We start from the raw sequence: 18,442 nt of genomic DNA on the forward strand, positions 1-18,442 counted from the left end.
TTAACAGGGTCAGCTATGAGTTGCTCCCAACTTGACCAAAATGAGTTGAATTTACTACAAAGAGTGAATCCTGAGAAAACCCTGACAAAGTAGCAAATGGTACCACTTTTCAAAGCCATCCAATGAGATGGACTGACACAGTGACTGCAGTAATCGGCTGATGGTGTGTCAGTGATGAAGACGGCACAGGAGAGCACAGGGTTCAGATCTGTGGTTCATAGGATCACCACGAGTCTAACTCAACTCGAGGGCACCTAACAACAAGAAGCAAAGCTGAGCAACTCCTCTCTCTCCTTGGTCTTCAAGATCCTCTCCCCATTCTCCTGGCTAGCATGATGACTCCGCCTCAGTCCTAGCCAAGCAGCACCTCTTCCAGGAAGCCTTCCTTACCTCCCTGTCATGTGATCCCTTACAAGCCAACCCACACTGCTATAATCACGGCTCCTCCCTTCAAACCACACAGGAAGCCACTCAAGGTCAAGGTCAGAGCTTAACCATCGTGATAACACCAGGTCTATGGTTGTTGTTGTTAAGTGCCATCGAGTTGCAGGCAACTCATAACAACCCTATGAAGGAGAGTCCTCGACGCTTGGGTGCCTTTCATCCTCTCTCCAGGTTCATAGGGTTTCCGGAGGCAAGCTATTACAGAAGTGGATGCCACTCTTCCTTCCACGCTTGTTTTAATCGGGTAGCTCCACCCCACCCTGTCCGCATTGGGTAACCATTAACACATGTTCACAGTGTTCAACCTCACAGCAACCACAAGTGACCGCTGTATGGCAACTTGTACACCAGGGCTATACGACCTAGAGTAATGTCTGAACAAAAACAAAGGCTGCGGATTAAAAGTCACCCACCTTCAGCTTGGTAGCATCGCTTTCTGTCCACTGGGCCAGCTGATCTCTCTCTGTGTGTTGATATTATTGTCGTTAAGTGTCGCAGGCGACTCATAGGAAGGAGGAGTGGCATCCAGTTCTGTAAAAGCTTGCCTCTGGAAACCCTATGAACCTGGAGAGAGAATGAAAGGCACCCAAGCATTGAGGTCTCTGGTACCCAAGCAAATAAATGAGACAGAGCCCAGTGCTGCCCTCTCATGACCACCCGTGTGTCAGAGTAGGACGGTGATCTCTGTGGAAGCAGATCACCAGGTCTTTCTTCCATTGCGCTGCTGGGTGGGTTAGAATAGGCCCAGGGGTTAGTTTGTTGTTATAAGTGCCGTTGAGTCACCTGCTACTCATAGAGACCCTGTGTGCAATAGCTCTGAACCCTGTCACATCCTGAGCCAATCGTACTGTCTTTGATACACCTGTTCCTATTACCCCAGTCACTATGTCAATCCATCTCAATCCAGGGTCTTCCTCTCCTGCGCTGACCCTCTGCCGTTCCAAGCTTGCTGTCCTTTTTCAAGGACTGGTCCCTCCTGGCAACATGATGTCTAAAGTATGTGAAATGGACCTTCAAAATCCTTGTCTTCAGAGAGCAACTTGGTTTCAACCTCTCCGGGTCAGACCTATTTGTTCTCTTGGTGGTCTGTAGTATGTTCAATACTCTTCTCTAACACCATAACTCAAAGGCATCAATTCTTCTTTTGTCATCTTTAATCATTGTCCAGCTCTCTGATGCACAGCAAGTAATTGTGACGATCGTGGCTTGGATCTTAGTGTCCAGACTGACATCTTAGCACGTCAACACTCTGAAGAGGACCCTGACAGCAGACTTTCCTAATCCAGTTTGTCTTTTGAGTAACTGGTGGCTGGATCCAAGAGTGTTAATTGTGGACCTAAGTAAGCTGAAATTGTTGACAACCTCATTCTCTTCTGTGGTGAGAATCTGTTTTCTTGATGTTGAGCTTCAACCCATACTGAAGACTGAAGTCCTTGACTTTCTGCAGCAGATGCTTCAAGTCCTCCTCAGTTTCAGTGTCATCTGCATAACGCACATAGCTGAGCACAAATGGTTTGTGCCTCCCAGAATCCAGGTGCATAGGAGGTAAATAAAATAAATATTTGTTGGTTGAAATGCTAAAGGCATACTACAAGGTTAGAACTCAGACCCGTGGTTTGGAAACCCCTCCCCCCCTAAGGCTTTGAAATTAAATATGCTTGTGTTAAGATTAGATTTAGGGCAGAGGCGGCCCTCATTTTATTGTCACAGGTATTGCATTTGTGACAATTATCTGCAGGTGCTGTTGGCGCCCTTGTCCCAGCAGCGTGTGCATTCCCTGTGGGAGCGGCGCCCTCTGGTGGTCACAGTCCTACCTGCAAGCTGGAGAACTGGGGAAGGTGCCTGGACACCTGACCAGCCCACATGCTGCCGGTTCAGCGCCTGGGTCTACGTCAGTCCTATTGGAAATGAACCTGACCGCTTGTTTAAACACATCTGAACCCTGTCCTGCCCTGTGCCATCCTCATCATCTCTGATATAATGCAGCCCATGGCTACAGTCACTGTGTCGATCCATATGAGGGTCCTTCCTCCTATGCTCAACCCCCCACCTGTCGCAGCATGATGTCCTTTCCCAAGGACTGTCCCCTCCCCCCCCCAAATGCCCAAAGTATGGGAGACGAAGTTCCACCACTCTTGCCTCCAAGGAGCATTCTGGGTTCACTTTTCCAAAGACGTATTTGAATTTGATTATTCTTTTGTCTCTTGAGTGACCATACTGCCAACGCAGGTTTCCGTCTGGTGACCCTGCTGTCCCCAGTGGCCACCATGTGGGTTACTGAGCACTTGGAATGTGGGTCGTGTGTTTGAAGACACAAATTATTTAGATTTGAATTAGAAACCGCATACTCAACAGTTACTGTGAAACCTATAAATGATTTTTAACAACCTGAAAATGTGAACTTACTTTACTCTTTTCAGTAATAACTATGCAAACCACTGAGTATTAAGGAGCTCTGGTCCCTAGTGGCAAGAAGCTGCACTGCAATCCTGAAGGCGTGAGGTTTGAAACCACCAGATGCTCCGCTGGAGAAGGAAGGGCCATCTCTTCCTGTACCAGTCAGATCCGATTCAACGGCAAACAAGAGAAAAACAGTAACAAACTTCTGAGTATTTCTGATGAAAAGTTAGCAGCCTTGTACGTGCAAAATTATCACAGAATTTCAAAGACTTTGCATCAAAACAAAATGTAAACTATCTCGTGAATAATGTTTCTATTTATAGTTGAAATAGTAATATTTTTATATTAGACCATATTACATTTCATTCACCTGTGTCTTTTTTTTTCCTATGGCAGTGACGAGAAAGTTTATAAAAACTCCTCTGATGGCTATTGAGTTTGAACTCCTCTCGTGACTGACCCTCCAGCAGGTTTTCAGAGGCTGCAGATCAGACAGGAGGAGCTGTGCTGCCAACTGAAGGTGGGTGGTTCAAATCAGCCGGATGCTCCGTGGGAGAAAGACGAGCAATCTCCTCTCACATGATTCACAGACTCTGAGAACCCACTGGAGGGTCAGCTACGAGCTGGTTCCGACTTACTGCTGTTACTATGATTGCGACGCCTGTGACTCATAGCAACCCATGTACAGCAGCTCTGAAGCCAGCCCTGGTCTGAGCCAGTCTCACACCTAATCGCATTGCCCCAGTTACCGTGTCAATCCATGTTATCAGGGGTTGTCCTCTCCTGTGCTGCCCCTCCACCCTTCCAACCATGCTTTCTTTTCCAAGAACTGATCCCTAGTCATGGTCCAGCTTCCAGATGCATAGCAAATAATTGCAAAGACCATGGCCTGTATCAGGTGCACCTTAGTCTCCAGATTGACTTTGTTGCTTTTCAGGACTCTAGAGAGGTCTCTGACAGCAGACTTTTCCAACACAATTAATTTATTTCCTGACTGCTTCGGCCAAGACTGTTGATTGTGGAACCAAGTAGCCGCAGTTCTTCATCTATCATGAAGCTGCCAATTGGCCCAGTGGTGAGAATCTTTGTCTTCTTGATGTTGAGCTTCAATCCACATTGAAGACTGCAGTCCTTGACCTTCTGCAGCAGATGTGTCAGATCCTCCTTGGTGATTCTCCTTGTGTCACTGCATAATGCAGGTTGTTGGTGAGTCTTCCTCCAATCCTGGTGCCACATTGCTCCTCATAAAGTCCAGTCTCCCGAATGAGCTGTCCGGTGTTTAGATTGAAAAGGTATGAATACAGGATGTATTCTCGAGACACAGCTTTCCTGATCCTGAACTACGCAATGTTCCCCTGCTCTGTTCTGACTACTGCTTCCTGGTATAAGGTTTCGCATGAGCATAATCAAGTGTTCTGGGATTCCCATTCTTCTCAAGGTTAACCACAATTTGCTGTGATCCACACAGTCAAATGCCTTCGCATAGTCAATGAAACACAGATAGGCATGCCTCTGGTACTCCCTGCTTTCAGCAGATCCATCAGACATTGGTAATAACGTCTCTAGGGCCACGGCCTCCTTTAAACCCAGCTTGTGTTTCTGGTAGTTCCCTGTCAGTGTACTTTTCCAGTCATTTCTTGATAATCTGACTTGACAGCAATGAGGAGGAGGAGGAGGAATAGTTGTTGTGTGCTTACAGCACCGCTTCTTACAATTACTTCTTAGTAACAGCAGTAATAGCCATTCTCATAGACAGACATCTTTTTTTATTATTATTTTGTGTGTGTGTACTGTCAAATCAGATCTGACTGGTACAGGAGGAGATTGCCTCTCCTTCCCCGGCAGAGCATCTGGTGGATTCGAACCGTGCACCTCTGGGATTGTAGTTGCAGCTTCTTGCCACTAGGCCACCAGAGCTCCCCCGACAGACATCTTTTTTTAAAAAAAAAAAATTTGTGTGTGTGTACTGTCAAATCTGATCTTACTGGTACAGGAGATTGCCCCTCCTTCTCTAGCAGAACATCTAGTGGATTTGAACTGCGTGCCTCTGGGATTGGCACAGGATAGAGCAGGGTTTAGGGTCGCTATGAGTCGCAACAACTCAACAGCACATAACCACCACCACCACCTCTGGGATTGCAGTGCAGCCTTTTGCCACTAGGTGACCAAAGCTTCCTAGATTGTTCATCTTTCTCCCACTGGAAGATTCTAACCACCAGAGCCCCACCGCCCTTGGCTTAGCAATGCAACTCCCTATGGGTTTACGTTAGCTCTATACTGGGCAGCCCTGGTCTAGACTGCTGCCTCCCTCTCACAGGCCTAACCAAGAGCCTCCTCCATCAGACCTGCTCTCTGGGGTAGAGGTGAGGAGACCTCCTCCTGCAGGGGAATTGGAGGCAGGGCACATCTGTGCTGAAAACTGCAAGTTCTGGAGCCAGGGAGGCCCCTGGGATCTCAGGTGCACAGGCGGGTGTGGAGGGGTCTGGGGCGGAGGGGTCTGGAGCTGGGGGGTCATGGTCCAGGCAGGCACCCTGCCAGTCAGAGGGAGGAGGATCTTAGCAACAAGACAGAGGCCCTGCTTCTAAAAGCAGGATTCAGAATGAGGAGCAGGTCCTTACACGTGTGGAGCCGGAAGCTGGCCGCCTCTGTTCACACTCTGACCACCTCTGTTCACACTTTGCGTGATTGCACTTTGCAGGTGTTGCGTTTCCCAGCTTGACGTTGCCTGCGAGTTCATCAGCACCCTTTCCCCAGCAGATGTTCATTCATTCTGTCTCTATCAGAGTTTGACCATTCTCCCAATATTTCAAACATTTCTGTATTGTTATTGCACTTAATAGACTGTTGTTGTTATGTGCCGTCAAGTTGCTTGTGACTCACAGCGATCCCACGTACAACAGCCCTCAACCCTGCTCTATCCTGTGCCAATCTTACGGCCTCTGACACACCTACCTCCATTACCCCAATCACTGAATCAATCCATCTCATCGGGGGTCTTCCACTCTCTTTTTTAAATTTTTTAAAAAAATTTTTTGGGGTCTTCCTCTCTTGAGTTGTCCTTTCACCCTCCCAAGCATGACATCCCTCTCTAAGGACTGGTCCCACCTTGCAACATGTCCAAAGTATGTCAGATGAAGCTTCAGAATCCTTGCCTACTCAACTTAAAAATACAACCCCCCCTAAAATTCATTGCTGTGACATCAGAACCCACTCATAGCTGACTGTTCAGTGGGTTTTCAGAGGCAGTGAATTGCAAGGGAGATTGCCTATCTTTCTTCTGTGGTGCAGCTGGTGGATTTGAACTGCTTGCCTTTAGGATGGCAGTGCAAGTCTTGACACATCAGGCCACCAAATCTCCCTGGAACTAGAATGTGAACATGACTTTTTTCTTCTCAGAGATACAGAATCCTCAAGTTGTCTGTGCTTAAGCCCTGTGTTGTTTTATATCCTATCAAACAGGAATCAATCGATGGCTGAATCTCCAGTGGGTTTTCAGAGGGAGTGAACCACAAGAGATTAACCCTGTTTATCCCACAGAGCAGCCGGTGGATTCAAACCATGTGCCTTCAGCTTGGCAGTGCAGCACCTTACCACTAGGCCACCAGTGCTCCCTCCTATAAATATCACAGCCTGGAAAGCCCATTGGGATCATATACTTGGTCACCTTCAGCCCTGGTGCGTGTGTGTTCTGGCAGTCCTGTAACGGGTAGGGTGCCCAGTGCAGGCAGGCCTGGGGCTGGTCCCACCCTCCAGTGGGATTCTCTGTCCTCACGTTAACCACAGCCTCACCTATTGGACAGTCCTTGTTTCTGCTCTCAATTGTTGCTGGTGTGAGCTGCGTGTCCTGTGCCAGCCCATCACCCACGCAAGTTCTACACCTGCTCTTCTGCCATTTTCACAATCGCTTGTGTTTGGGACTCTTGCAAGCAACCAGCTTTTCAATTGGCTATTATTTTGGCTATGAAAAAAGGAATTGCAGTGGGGAAGTCCACTGTTAGAGACCTCTCCAAAGTGCTCAAGAGCAATGATGTCAGTCTAGAGACAAAGGTGCACCTGAACCAGGTCATGGTCTTTGCCATTACTTGCTATGCATCAGAGAGCTGGACAGTGACTAAGGTGACAGAAGATGAATCAGTGCCTGCGAGTTGTGGTGCTAGAGCAGAGGCTTAAACATACTATGGACCACCCGGAGAACAAACAAGACTGTCTCGGAGAGGGTGAGACCAAGTCTCTTATTGGAGGCCAGGATTTTTATGTTCCGTCTCATGTACTTCGTGCACGTGACCAGGAAGAATCAGTCCTTGGAGGAAAGCATGTTTGGAAGTGTGGAGAAACGGCGCAGGAGCGTAAGATCAGGGATGAGACGGATTGACACAGTAACTGCATTGGTAACTGGCAATGGGGGTAGGTGTGTCGGAGTCAGTGAGACTGGCTCCGGATAGGCCAGGCTTCAGAGCTGCTGTACACAGAGTCGCTATGAACTGCAGGCGACTCGACAGCACATAACGTTGAGGATTCAGCCAGCCAGATCTTTCTTCCTAGTCGGCCTTGTCTGGAAGCTCTGCAGAAACCCCACAAGCTGACTGCTGGTGTTTCTGATGCAAGGGTCTCAAACACAGCAGAGATCGCGAAGATGGATCAGGATTTTGTTCTGTTTTATGCAGGATCACAGTGAGCCAGAGACCACTCCCCGACATCTGACAGCAAATACAAAGCCTCTGGAAGGTCCCAACTCAGATGCCACAGGCACCCGAGGGATAGGTGTCTGGGGGGCTTGGTGGTGCCCTCTGGGACCTGTGCCCGTCGCTGAGCGCCAGGATTGCACAAGCAGCCAGCTGATGGGTCAAACTCCACACCTGCTCTGGTCCCTGGGCTGCAGATAAGCTGATCCTCACTGGAGGGGTGCTGGCAGCCCCTGGTGCAGAGCCTCCTCCTCTCACCCTCCCAGCTGGCCACGTCTTATTCTGAAGAGGACAAAGTCCAGCCACACACACACACACACACACACACACACACACACACACACACACACGCGCGCGCTCTGTGGCACCGCCAAGTGCAGTTTGGAGAGGCCTCGCCCAAGGGCTCGGCGCTCAGTCACAGCTGTGGTCCCTTGGTTTAACTTTTCCTCTGACAAACATGAGACCCTGCTGTGTGGTCATCCTGGAGGAAAACCCGCAGGGAGGAAAGACACGGTGACCCAAATACTACAAAGCTCAGAGTCTCAGTGCAGCCTCTTAGCGCTAGTTCAACATGCACTGTTGAGAAGAAACCTCATGTCCTGCTTTTTAAAATCCCTTTTGCCTTTGCTCATGAGTCTCAGCTGGGCTGTGAGGTCCCCAGGGTGAGGGGCGGGGGCCTTTCAGGCCACAGACTAGGTAGAGGGTCACTCTGACTCCCGACCACCCTTAGCCCTGAGCCCCAGTGCCCAGAGCCTGCCCAGGAACATCTCACCAGGATGAAAGCAAACACTGAGTTCTGTTCTAGGAAAGATCCCAGTGCTGTATCGCTGGGCTTTATTAGATATTAGCAATTATCAGTTCAAGTCAGAAGCAACACAAACACAGCTGTGTTATGATTAAGACCTGGGGTTCAGATGCCAGCCTCCCCGGCTGTGGGGCCGCGGATGAATGACCTCATTCCTTCAACAGGCCCACCCCAACCACCAGGGCCTTGTGAACACGCCTGGGGGGCGAGGTGCACCACCAGGATCATCCCGTCCGGCGCAAAAGGCTTCCTGTCTGCCAGAGACCAACCAAAACCCCTCAAAACTCATTGCCATTGGGTCTGAACTCACAGCTGACTCTCAGTGGGTCTTCAGAGGCTGTGACTCGCACGAGACTCCTCGTCTTTTTCCTGAGGGACAGACGATGGATTCGATCCAGCTGCCCTAGGTTAGCAGTACGACTCCTTACCCACCAGAACCCCCTAGGAAACAGCAACAAGACCCCACAAAAAGATGGCAGCAGGACCCTAGGAAGCAGAGAAGGCCTTCCGGCCTGTGCTCATCAGTTAATTATGGCGGCAGGCAGACTCCAAACCTCAGAAGTCCTCTTCACAAAAAATACGAAGGTTACCCAAGATGCACACACAACACTTTAGATTAAAAAAAGCAGTAAACCAAACCCGGAGCCAATCACTCCTGACTCGGGTCCGCTGTGTCAAAGAGAACTGCATCTTTACAGAAGCAGACCACCAGGCCTTTCTTCTGCAGCAACCCTCAGTGGGTTCCAACTACCAGCCCTGAAGTGAGCAGGTGATCACACACCACTCTGACATTCAAGGACCTACCCTTCAGACCAGGGGCTGCCGAGGCAGATGCCCACCTGGGCGAGGACCGTGCAGATGGTGTTTGTGAGAGGTGGGTGGCTGGGGTCTGGGAACGTAATTACAGCGCCTGGAGTCGGTGCACTAGGCCCTCCACCCGTAAAACCGGATCTGTGCAACCTGCCAAGTTTCCAGTCTTGGCATCGAATGAAAAGGTTTTCAAATGCTGCTGAGACCGCTGCCTTGTAATCTCTGCCTTTGACAAATTCCTAACTTGGGGGGGGGGAGCCACCCCCGAGTAATAAAACTCCAACCTAATTAAGACAGAAAACAACCCACAACGCTGCTGATTTGATTCTGACTCACAGAGCCCGGAGGGCTGAGCAGGGCTGGCCCATGGACTGTCCTTCGCTGTGTGCTATCCTCGGACCTCATAGCTGACCCCCAGTGGGCCCTCAGAACTGCAAATCACAGACCATCCATCTTCCTTTTGTGGAGCAGCTGGTGGATTTGAATCATGCGTCTCTGGTAACAGTGGGGCTTCTCACCCACTAGATCACCAGAGGCTCTAGGCTAGCGGGGTCTGAACCACTGAACCTAAGTCCAGTGCTTAGTCCACGGTGCCACCAGGGTTCCTTTAAAACAAAGAACCCACTCACTGCTGATTCTAACTCCTGGCAGCCATCCTCCAGGCTTCGGAGGCTGTCGATCTTAATAGGAAAGGATGGCCCATCTTTCTCCTGGGGGATTCAAACTGCTGACCTTTGGGTCAGCATCCTGACACAATATGTACTATGCTACCACGACTCCTTAAGACAAAGAAGTAAAAGGGAACTAGAAATATATGAAAAAGCCTTTGTAAGCTCATTGCCGTCAATTGGAACAGACTCAGCCGCCCCTCCAGTGAGTTTTCGGAGGCTGCGCATCTAACAGGAAACTGTCTTTCAGCTCCTGCAGTTACTGGTGAATTGAAACCATCGCAGAGGAGCCAGGTTTGGGCAGCACCTCTCTCTACGGGCTGGGCCACCAGAGCTTCCTGGAAATAAATGCCGCTGTTGTTTATGTGTGTACCTCAAGTCGGAACCGACTCACAGCTGCTCAAAGGCAGTTAATGGTACAAAAGGAGCAGCTGGTGGATTTGAACTGCATGCCTTTGGGTTGGCCACATGACATCTTTTTTTTTTTTTACAATAAGAAGTTTATTACTCCCACTCAGTAGTTCCTGGGGGCTTTGATGTTAAGTCATACATAATACGAGAAATACCAGGAATCTTCTTAATTTCAGTGACCATCTTTAACACCACCTCGACAGGGATCTCACTGCCGGGTGTTGCAGGGACACCAGTCATGAAGTCACTAGTGATAAACGTTCTAATAACCACTGATCTCTGGCACGAAGGCTGCTTCTGAAGCGGGTCCCGATCAAAATGCAACGGTGTCAAAATCACAGGCATCTGGCTGATTTCCCCGGCATACCCACACTCCCTGAGAATGTTATGGGCCTCAAAATCAGCTTGGCGCAAAGTACTCAGCACCCCTGTTGTCAAGAAGGTAGATGTAACATCTGTGGGAGGTTCTTTAACTGGTGGACCAAATATATAGACAACTCTGTTAATGTTGTGACACATGCGAGGTATAAGTCGAGCCAGGAACATGAGAGACTCCCAGTAGGGTTCGTCTTTACTGGAGATTCCACACACGTAACTGTAGGAACGGCAGTCACCCTGCACACCTACTGTTTTGATTGGCAACAAAAAGGCATTCAGTGAATGCAGACTGGTAATCTGCATCAGCTTCTCCTGGTCCTCCTCTGTTGTACAGGCTTTCACTCTTTGTAACAGGCCACATGACATCTTAACCCTAAGACATCAGAGATATAGAGCAGCTTAAAAACAAAACCCTCCAAAAAAATCCAGTCTACTCATTTAAAAACAAAACCAAGAGGAATTCACTGAGTTCACTTTTATGTAAAGAGAGCTGGCTGGGTGCATCTCTGGACGGATGGTCCTTTATTATTAAAAAGATGCTCCGTGCCAATTAACCCCAAAGAAGACGCCGCCTGCCGACCTCACACTGTCTCCACGAGGGAGGGTGAGGATCCCGGGATGGAGTAGAGATGGAGGCGGCGGACAAGGGGGGCTCCCTCCTCACTGGCACAGAGCCCGCTGGTTACAGGCTTCTCATCCTGTCTTGGTGCCACCCTAAGGGCTGAAACAGCTCCCTAACGTTCCCCAGCACCTGGCAGGGAGCCACGCCAAGGGCAGGCAGCTCCATGTCTGTGGAGGTTGTGACTACACGAAGATGAAGTCAGGAACTTCCCTCAGTGCATCCTAGTAGAGAAATGGGAGCTGCCACCCCCTTAGAGTCTCTGAAGATCAGGGGTGCTGTTCCCTTCAGAAATGAAGGCCATTGTCCCAGCATGACAGAGGCCATGGTCCAGGGGCTTGGGCACCTCTGGGGAGCCGCTGTCTCCCTGGGTGGAGAGCAAACCTCATGTCCTATATTCTAGGCCTCTCACTCTCCTTTTTGATGCCTTGCAGATCTCAGCATCCTAGGACTCAAAGGACTTGGGAGGAACCTCTGAGTCACATTAAAAGGCCTTGATCCTTGCAGGCCAGCACGGCCACTTCTGTCTTGGGTTTCTGACCACAGAGTGCCCTACGCTAACCCCTACCCCACGCCAGCTCACCTGGCCCAAAGGTAATGGTTTATTCTGGCTTGTTCCTGGATTCCCAGCTTCCTTCTTTAGTGAGGGAATTAATATGAGTCCAAACTAGTTCCAATGCTGTTAAGTCCATCCTGACCCACAGCGAGCCTTCAGGACAGAGTAAAAATGCCCCGTGGGATTCCCAAGGCGGTAAATCTTCATGAAAGCCGACTGTCACAGCCTTCTCAGGCGGAACAGATGGTGGGTTTGAACCTCTGACCTTTGTTAGCAGGTGGGTGCTCTGCCACATCACTAGGGCTCCCGCAGAATTTCCCCACGGGGCCACAAATGGCATTTTAGGTGGGACAAAGCTGTGAGAACTGTCCTTTGGGATATACAGACATTCCAGGAGTACCCCAGGGTCACAGTGATAGATACACATCACCATTTATACACATGCAGACACACACACCCCCCACACACACATTCTTCCAGCAGAGTAGGGTGGATAGCAGGGCCCCCAGTGGGGTACAACACAGCTTGGGAACAGAAGCCCCCAGGTCAAGTGACATGTTCAAGGCCACATGTCCAGTTCCTTTCGGGTGAGCTCACGTACGCGCCAGGGCTCTGCTAACATTGCAGGATGGAGCTGCCCTCTGTCTCAAGGGCATGGAGAAACTGAAGCAGAGAGAAGCACAGCAACTTCACTGAGGTCACACAGCAGGCAAATGCTATGTGGGGAGCAGGTCCCCTGGGACCTCTTCAGAGGTTCTGCTCAGCCAAGTGGGTCCGTGAACGAGGTGCCCTCCGGCAGCCAGCATCTGTCATTACTGCATCCCAAGGTCAACGGGAGCTCAGGGACGCTGAGTGGAGCGGGCTAGCTGGAGGACAGCAGCGCATGTCCAGCCTTCATCTCGAGTGTCTCAAGGGCTCAGCGGGAGTGTGGACTCCGTCACAGCACATGGCCTTTCTCCTGGCATCCTCGCTGTCCCCATTGGGAAACATGGTGGTCAGGGCCAGCGCCTCCTCAGGGTCCTGGAAGAGATCTGGAGCACAGGGGAAGGAAGCACCAATCAGAGCAGCATGTCCCAGACTGAGGATGCTGGGAACCGAGGGGGGGAATCTACTTAAGAGTCAAAGCAACGCTCCTGTCAAAACCTGAAAAGAGGACCAAGGCCCTGGGCCCAGAAACCCTATGTCTAGGCATTTATGCTAAGGAAATAATTGGGGATTATTAGTCGAACGACCACTCGTCTGTCTGGGTGTCCTGTGAACTGCTGTGATGCAGGAAGCTATGTCACTGGTATTTCCAACACCAGCAAAGCCCCCACCCCCTCTGGTGGACAGATTTCAATGGTGCTTCTAGACCAAGATGGATTCGGAAGAAGGGCCTGGTCATCTATTTTCGCAAATACTGTCTGGAAGCAATTTGTATTTGTATTTGTTTTCCTTTTTTCTATTTTGGGGCTTTAAGCTTTGCTGAGCAGAATTTTAATCTCCCTGAGCTCGCTCTCTTGTGCTCACACCTTGTATTTTCCCCTCTCCGGAGTGTGGACAAGATGTGGGAGCGGAATGGTGACAGCCAGTGCTGGGTGCCACTGGTTTGATTCTGCTCACAGTGACCCTGAGGGACAGAGGACGGCAGCTCCGTGAGGTTTTCTCAGCTGTTGAGAAGACTGCCACGTCGTCTCCTACAGAGCCGCTGGGTGGGTTTGAACCCCTAACTTTTCAATGGATAACCAAGCACTTAAATGTTGTGCTACCCAGGATGACTCCTGGGATGATATACATCATTTAAGACTCCTTCTTAGCAGACTGGAAAGAAAATCTCCTTGCAATCTTGAAGACAGTGAGCTGCTGTTGGGGGATAGGGCTGGGACGGGCCCTGCGTCAGTGAACTGGGTTCTCCTAACACTGGGATCACTCAGCTGATGCTGTTGTTGTTGGTAAAGGCAGCATCTTAACAGATAGAGAAAGGACTGATGTCATTTTACTGATTTAATGATTTCATTTTACTTGGCACCATAATCAACATTCTTGGCACTTGTAGTCAGGAAATTCAAACATGAGTAGCACTAGAAGATCTGCTGTTAAGAACCTCTCCAGAGTGCTAAAGAGCAACGATGTCAATCTCAAGACTAAGATGCACCTGATCCAAGCCACAGCGGTTTCAGCTGCTTGCTATGCAGGACGAAGGACAACAGGAGAAGAATCGATGATGGCCGGCTGACAGCCAGTAAGAAACAAGCAAGCGGAGGCCACCTCAGGAGAGCAGCAAAGGCAAGTATGCCAACAAGCATGTGGGTCTGCAGGGGACAGAGCTGCTGAAAGGCATGCAGCTGGCTGAGCCCACGACTGTGTGTGGGGAGCCTGGGCGGAGGAGCGGCTGGACGCCAGAGTTGCTTCAAGCTGCTAAGAGTGTGGTCATATGTTAAGCAGAAATAGTAAGCTAATACATCAAGTAGTGGTTTTTAAAAATAAGAGATGAAATGAGTTTCTTTCGCCCATTGTTTCCATACAAAAGTGCTGCTTTTCCGAATCACCATTCAGCTGATCACAGCAGGCTGTCCTGAGTACTTCTGTCTCTGCCATCAACGACCTTAAACCCAAACCCCCCTCAAACTGGTTCTGATTCATAGAGACCCTCTAGGGTCTCCCAGGCTGTAAATCTTTATGGGATGGGCCTGCTAATCTTTTCCCTTCAGAGCACCTGGTGGATTTGAACTGCCAACCTTTCAGTCAGCAGCCCAACAGGTTAGCTACTACGTCTGCAGGCTCCTTCCTGGCAGCCTCCCTTCCCCCGCCCCTGCGCTTGTGGGGTCCCTCTCCGCTGGCCTCCCCATCACGCTCTCCCCTGCCTTAGTCTGGTCCCCATGACCTGAGTCTGGGAATGTCTCCCACATGACCATCCTCACATGCAGCCCCGCACAGAGGCCTGTAGCTCCGACTCCCCTCTTCAGCCTCACCCCTTCTCTGTCTACTCCCTGCTACTCTCAGCGGGCCACCCTCTCCTGAGCACTCACAGGCCCAGCTGCCTCAATTTCCCACCACTGTTGCTGTGAGTTGGAACTAACTCATAGCTGACCCTCCAGCAAGTTTTCAGAGATGGTAAATTGCATGGGAGATTGCCCAGGGAGCAGCTGGTGGATTCAAACTGCCTCCCTTAGGGACTGCAGTACCGCTTTTTACCACTGAGCCACCAGAGCTTCCTCCTGAGGACCCCTCAATCATCAGCCCAAAGGTCACATCCTCCTTAATGCTCTCAAGACCCTCAGGCAGAGACTTAACTGTAATTCGCTCTTGGTTTAATGTGCCCAGCACACAGCCCTCCCTATACCGGTTCATGAGCCAGAGATGCCGGCGGGGGCAGGAGCTCTGGCTGATGGCCTGTGAGCCCTCTGCTTGGTCTGTGGACACCTGTGCGTCAAGCACCATGGATGCTGCTCTAATTCTGCCATTTCCACAGGTCCACGTCCATCCTTCCCAAGCGCTCAGCCCTCGGGTCCAGGAGGCCAGGAAGTCAAGACACTCACCCTGAGCTGGGTCCCTGGCTGGGATGTCAGCTCCGCCTTTCGTCCGGCTCCAGGGACCCCAGGAAAAGCAGGCCAGCAGTCCCGGGAGGCCGGGTCTCTCCGAGGCTCCCTCACCTACAAAGAACACAAAACCCAGAGCAATCAGCTGGTTCCGACTGGACGCGGCTGGGTGAGTTTCCATTCTGCAAACCAAGCATTTCAACTGTCAACTGCCCTGGTTCCAGATCAGAAAACAAACGTTCTGATTGGCAGAAGTGGGTGTGCTCTGATACTTAAAAAACAAATTGGAAACCACTGCTTTATGTGCCATATTTTCACATATAAAGTGCCCACACAAATAGCATGTATGTTCATACAATGCATAGAGCACGCACAGGGAGCTAGCCTTAGGGAGCTGCACAGCACCATAAATTCAGGCCTTATTAGGTTACAACAATCTCAGTGTATCATCACAAAAGCTCTATGATGGAGGCTGTGTTTGAGAAATTATTAGCAACAAGGATGGTGTAAAATAAATTATGACAACACCAGAGAAAGAGACTCCACAAGCACTTTCCCTGGGTTTTCAGTTCAAACAGTCAAGGAGTCCTGGTGGCACAGAGGTTAAAAGTGCTTGATTGGTAACCAAAGAGTCAGTGGTTTGAATCCAACACCAAGGGAGAATGATGTGGCCCATGTGCTGTGGTAAAGAATTTAAGCCATGGAAAATCTATGGGAAAGTTCACTCATGCCCACTGGGTAACTGAGAGAAGAATTAAAATCACGGCCATGGGCTTTATTGTTAATTTTTTTTTAAACTATAGATGTACTCTTTTGTTAAATAATCACAAATAAAACCATTACAGGTTGATCCTAGTTTCCTGATTAAGAATCCTGGCTGTCTGGTGATCACCTGACACTTTCCAAAGATCTGGAATAGAGTCAACAGGAACTAAGCATTTACCAAGACTCCAGGCAGCCAAAACTCACCAGAAAATCCTTGTGCATAATCCTGACTTGGAACCTAGTTCTGGACCCAATTTCAACCCAAAGGATTGTTGTTGGTGAGTGCCACTGAGTCAATTTAGACATAGAGTATTACTGTTTTAGAGGGTTTCCTAAGCTGTACTCCATGGGAGCAGATTGAGTGCCTGGTGAGTTCAAACCACCAACCTAAAGCACCTAAGCCTGCAACGCCAGGGCTCCTTGCAAATGGGTTCTCAGAAGAACCTCATTCCCTTTGAGTTGTAACCAATTCACAGCTGACCCTCTAGGGACCTTCCATGGTTGTAAATCGTAAGGGAGGAGACTGCCTATCTTTCTCCCAAGGAGACACTGCGATTGGATTGGCAACAGATCTTTCTAAGGCTTGGATACAGGGACACCAGGATAGAGGTAGGCAACCCAGACGGGTAGAGACCACTACCAGGCTGCAAGGGCGGGGTGGGGGGGGTGGAATAGGAAGACATCAAACACACAAAAGCTTAGCAACATGCAGCCATTCTGTCTAAGGGGTACAGTGCTACCCTCTGCAAAGAAGGGAAGAACTCAGAGGCTCGGTATGTTCTTATAAAAGCAGAAAAGAGTGTAACATAGTAGAGAATGAATGATCCTTTGCAGAGTGTTAACATTTCCCAGGTGGAGACTTTCCAGAGGAGGTTTCATCAGACTAAGGATTTGTGCACACATTTCGCTCTTGGGGTTGGGATCAGGGAACAGAAGACAAAGCTAGAACAGATGGACGGGAACCGTGACAAGCCCAGCATGCTTAGGGCTTCCAGAGCAGAAGTGTCAGGGCACGGAGAGGCCAGGAAGACTTCCTGGAAGAATCAGCCCAGTTGAATGATGAAATGGGTGGAGCAGAGAAAGCCTGGCTTGGGGGAACTGAAATCTTCTCAGAAGTAGGCGAGGGCTGCCTGAGGAGGCCTGGACACCTGCTCCTTCGAATATTTCCTTTTCATGTCTGCAAGCAGAGTAACAGTCCCTCTGGGGACATTTCTCATAGCTGCTCTGTGCACTTGAAAATGCCCTGGCTCCTCTAAGAGGCCACAATAAGGGACAGCGGCCCGAGGGGAGAGAAAGATTAGGACCAATTAAACAAATGAGGTCTCATCCTTCACCCAAACAGGCCAAAGGGGCAGGTGGGCTTAGTGACATTTGCACCAAGTCTCCCAACTAGGGGAAAACACCCCCCAACTGATTAACACGATAAAGCAGCCATCCTGCATTAACCCTTTATGGGACGGGGTGGAAGAGGCTGCAGAGCTGCCGAGCTCCACTGCGCCCAAGGGGGATGCTGGGGGTGCCCAGAAAACTGCCTGCATCTCCCAATTTTGCCAGATCTTGCCATATTGAATGTACACATTTTAGTCCTAGGCCCCTTTTAAAATCTTAAGTCACTGCTGACGGCTGGGGACGTGGGGATGGCAGAAACTGCGAGAGGACCCTCAATCTCCCCGCCACACTTTGGGAACGCTGCGGGGAGGGGTCCACAACCAGCCCAGGGGCCGCCAAGGAGAACGCTGGGGGTGGGCACCAAGGGTGGCGAGGTCTAGATAATTCTGTGTTCTCAGCCACTTCCCCTATAACCTCAGCAGCTTTCTTCCTGTGACCCCACAATGTGTCCCCCCCTCCCCAACTGAGCGAGAACTGACGGACCTCAAGCCGAGCTGCGAATCTTAGGAACTCTAGGCACCACCAACCCCCTAATCCCAGTTCTGCCCCTTCTCCCAAATTTGCAATTCAAGGCTTTGAGACCCTCTCCCTGTCTCTGGCTCCACCAAACCTCTTCTCCCCAAGCCTCCCAGGGCGTGCCCCAGCTTCCAGGGTTGCTCGTCTCCCGTGCTCGCCCATGCTGCGGGACTCCTGTCCAAGGCCCGCTCCGCTCCGTGCGTAGCCAGGCATCTCCCTTCTCCAGACCTCTGCTAACTGCAGTGCAGTGTAAGGACTGCAGGTCCCGCACAGCCTCACCTGGTCTCCCCGGCCCGGCAGCTTGCAGGGCCCTGCAGGCGGCCGACTGGACAGCCAGGCTGGAGGCCGGGCGCCCGGGGCAATAGGTGGCTGCCTGCACCGGGCCCCCTGCCTGGTGGCCGAACACGGTGCGCAGCAGCGCCTCCAGCCGCCGCAGCTCGGGTGCCACCGCGTCCTCAGGCCCGGCCTCCGCCACCAGCAC

The 18,442-nt window shown here is 50.5% G+C and overlaps 1 protein-coding gene across 1 annotated transcript; it reads right to left on the bottom strand.

The window, feature by feature from the left end:
• Window positions 1-12,667: 12,667 nt before the first annotated feature.
• LOC102849244 (chromosome unknown open reading frame, human C2orf72) lies at window positions 12,668-18,442 on the bottom strand (the record flags this gene model as incomplete). The annotated part of the gene is made up of 3 exons (XM_006893543.1): window positions 12,668-12,804; window positions 15,292-15,405; window positions 18,241-18,442. Coding segments are annotated over 3 exons (453 nt in total), but the record flags the coding sequence as incomplete, so codon positions are not given.

Source organism: Elephantulus edwardii, unplaced genomic scaffold (genome assembly GCF_000299155.1).
Source record: "Elephantulus edwardii isolate Elephantulus edwardi_28Jun2011 unplaced genomic scaffold, EleEdw1.0 scaffold00127, whole genome shotgun sequence".
Taxonomy (NCBI): Eukaryota; Metazoa; Chordata; class Mammalia; order Macroscelidea; family Macroscelididae; genus Elephantulus; species Elephantulus edwardii.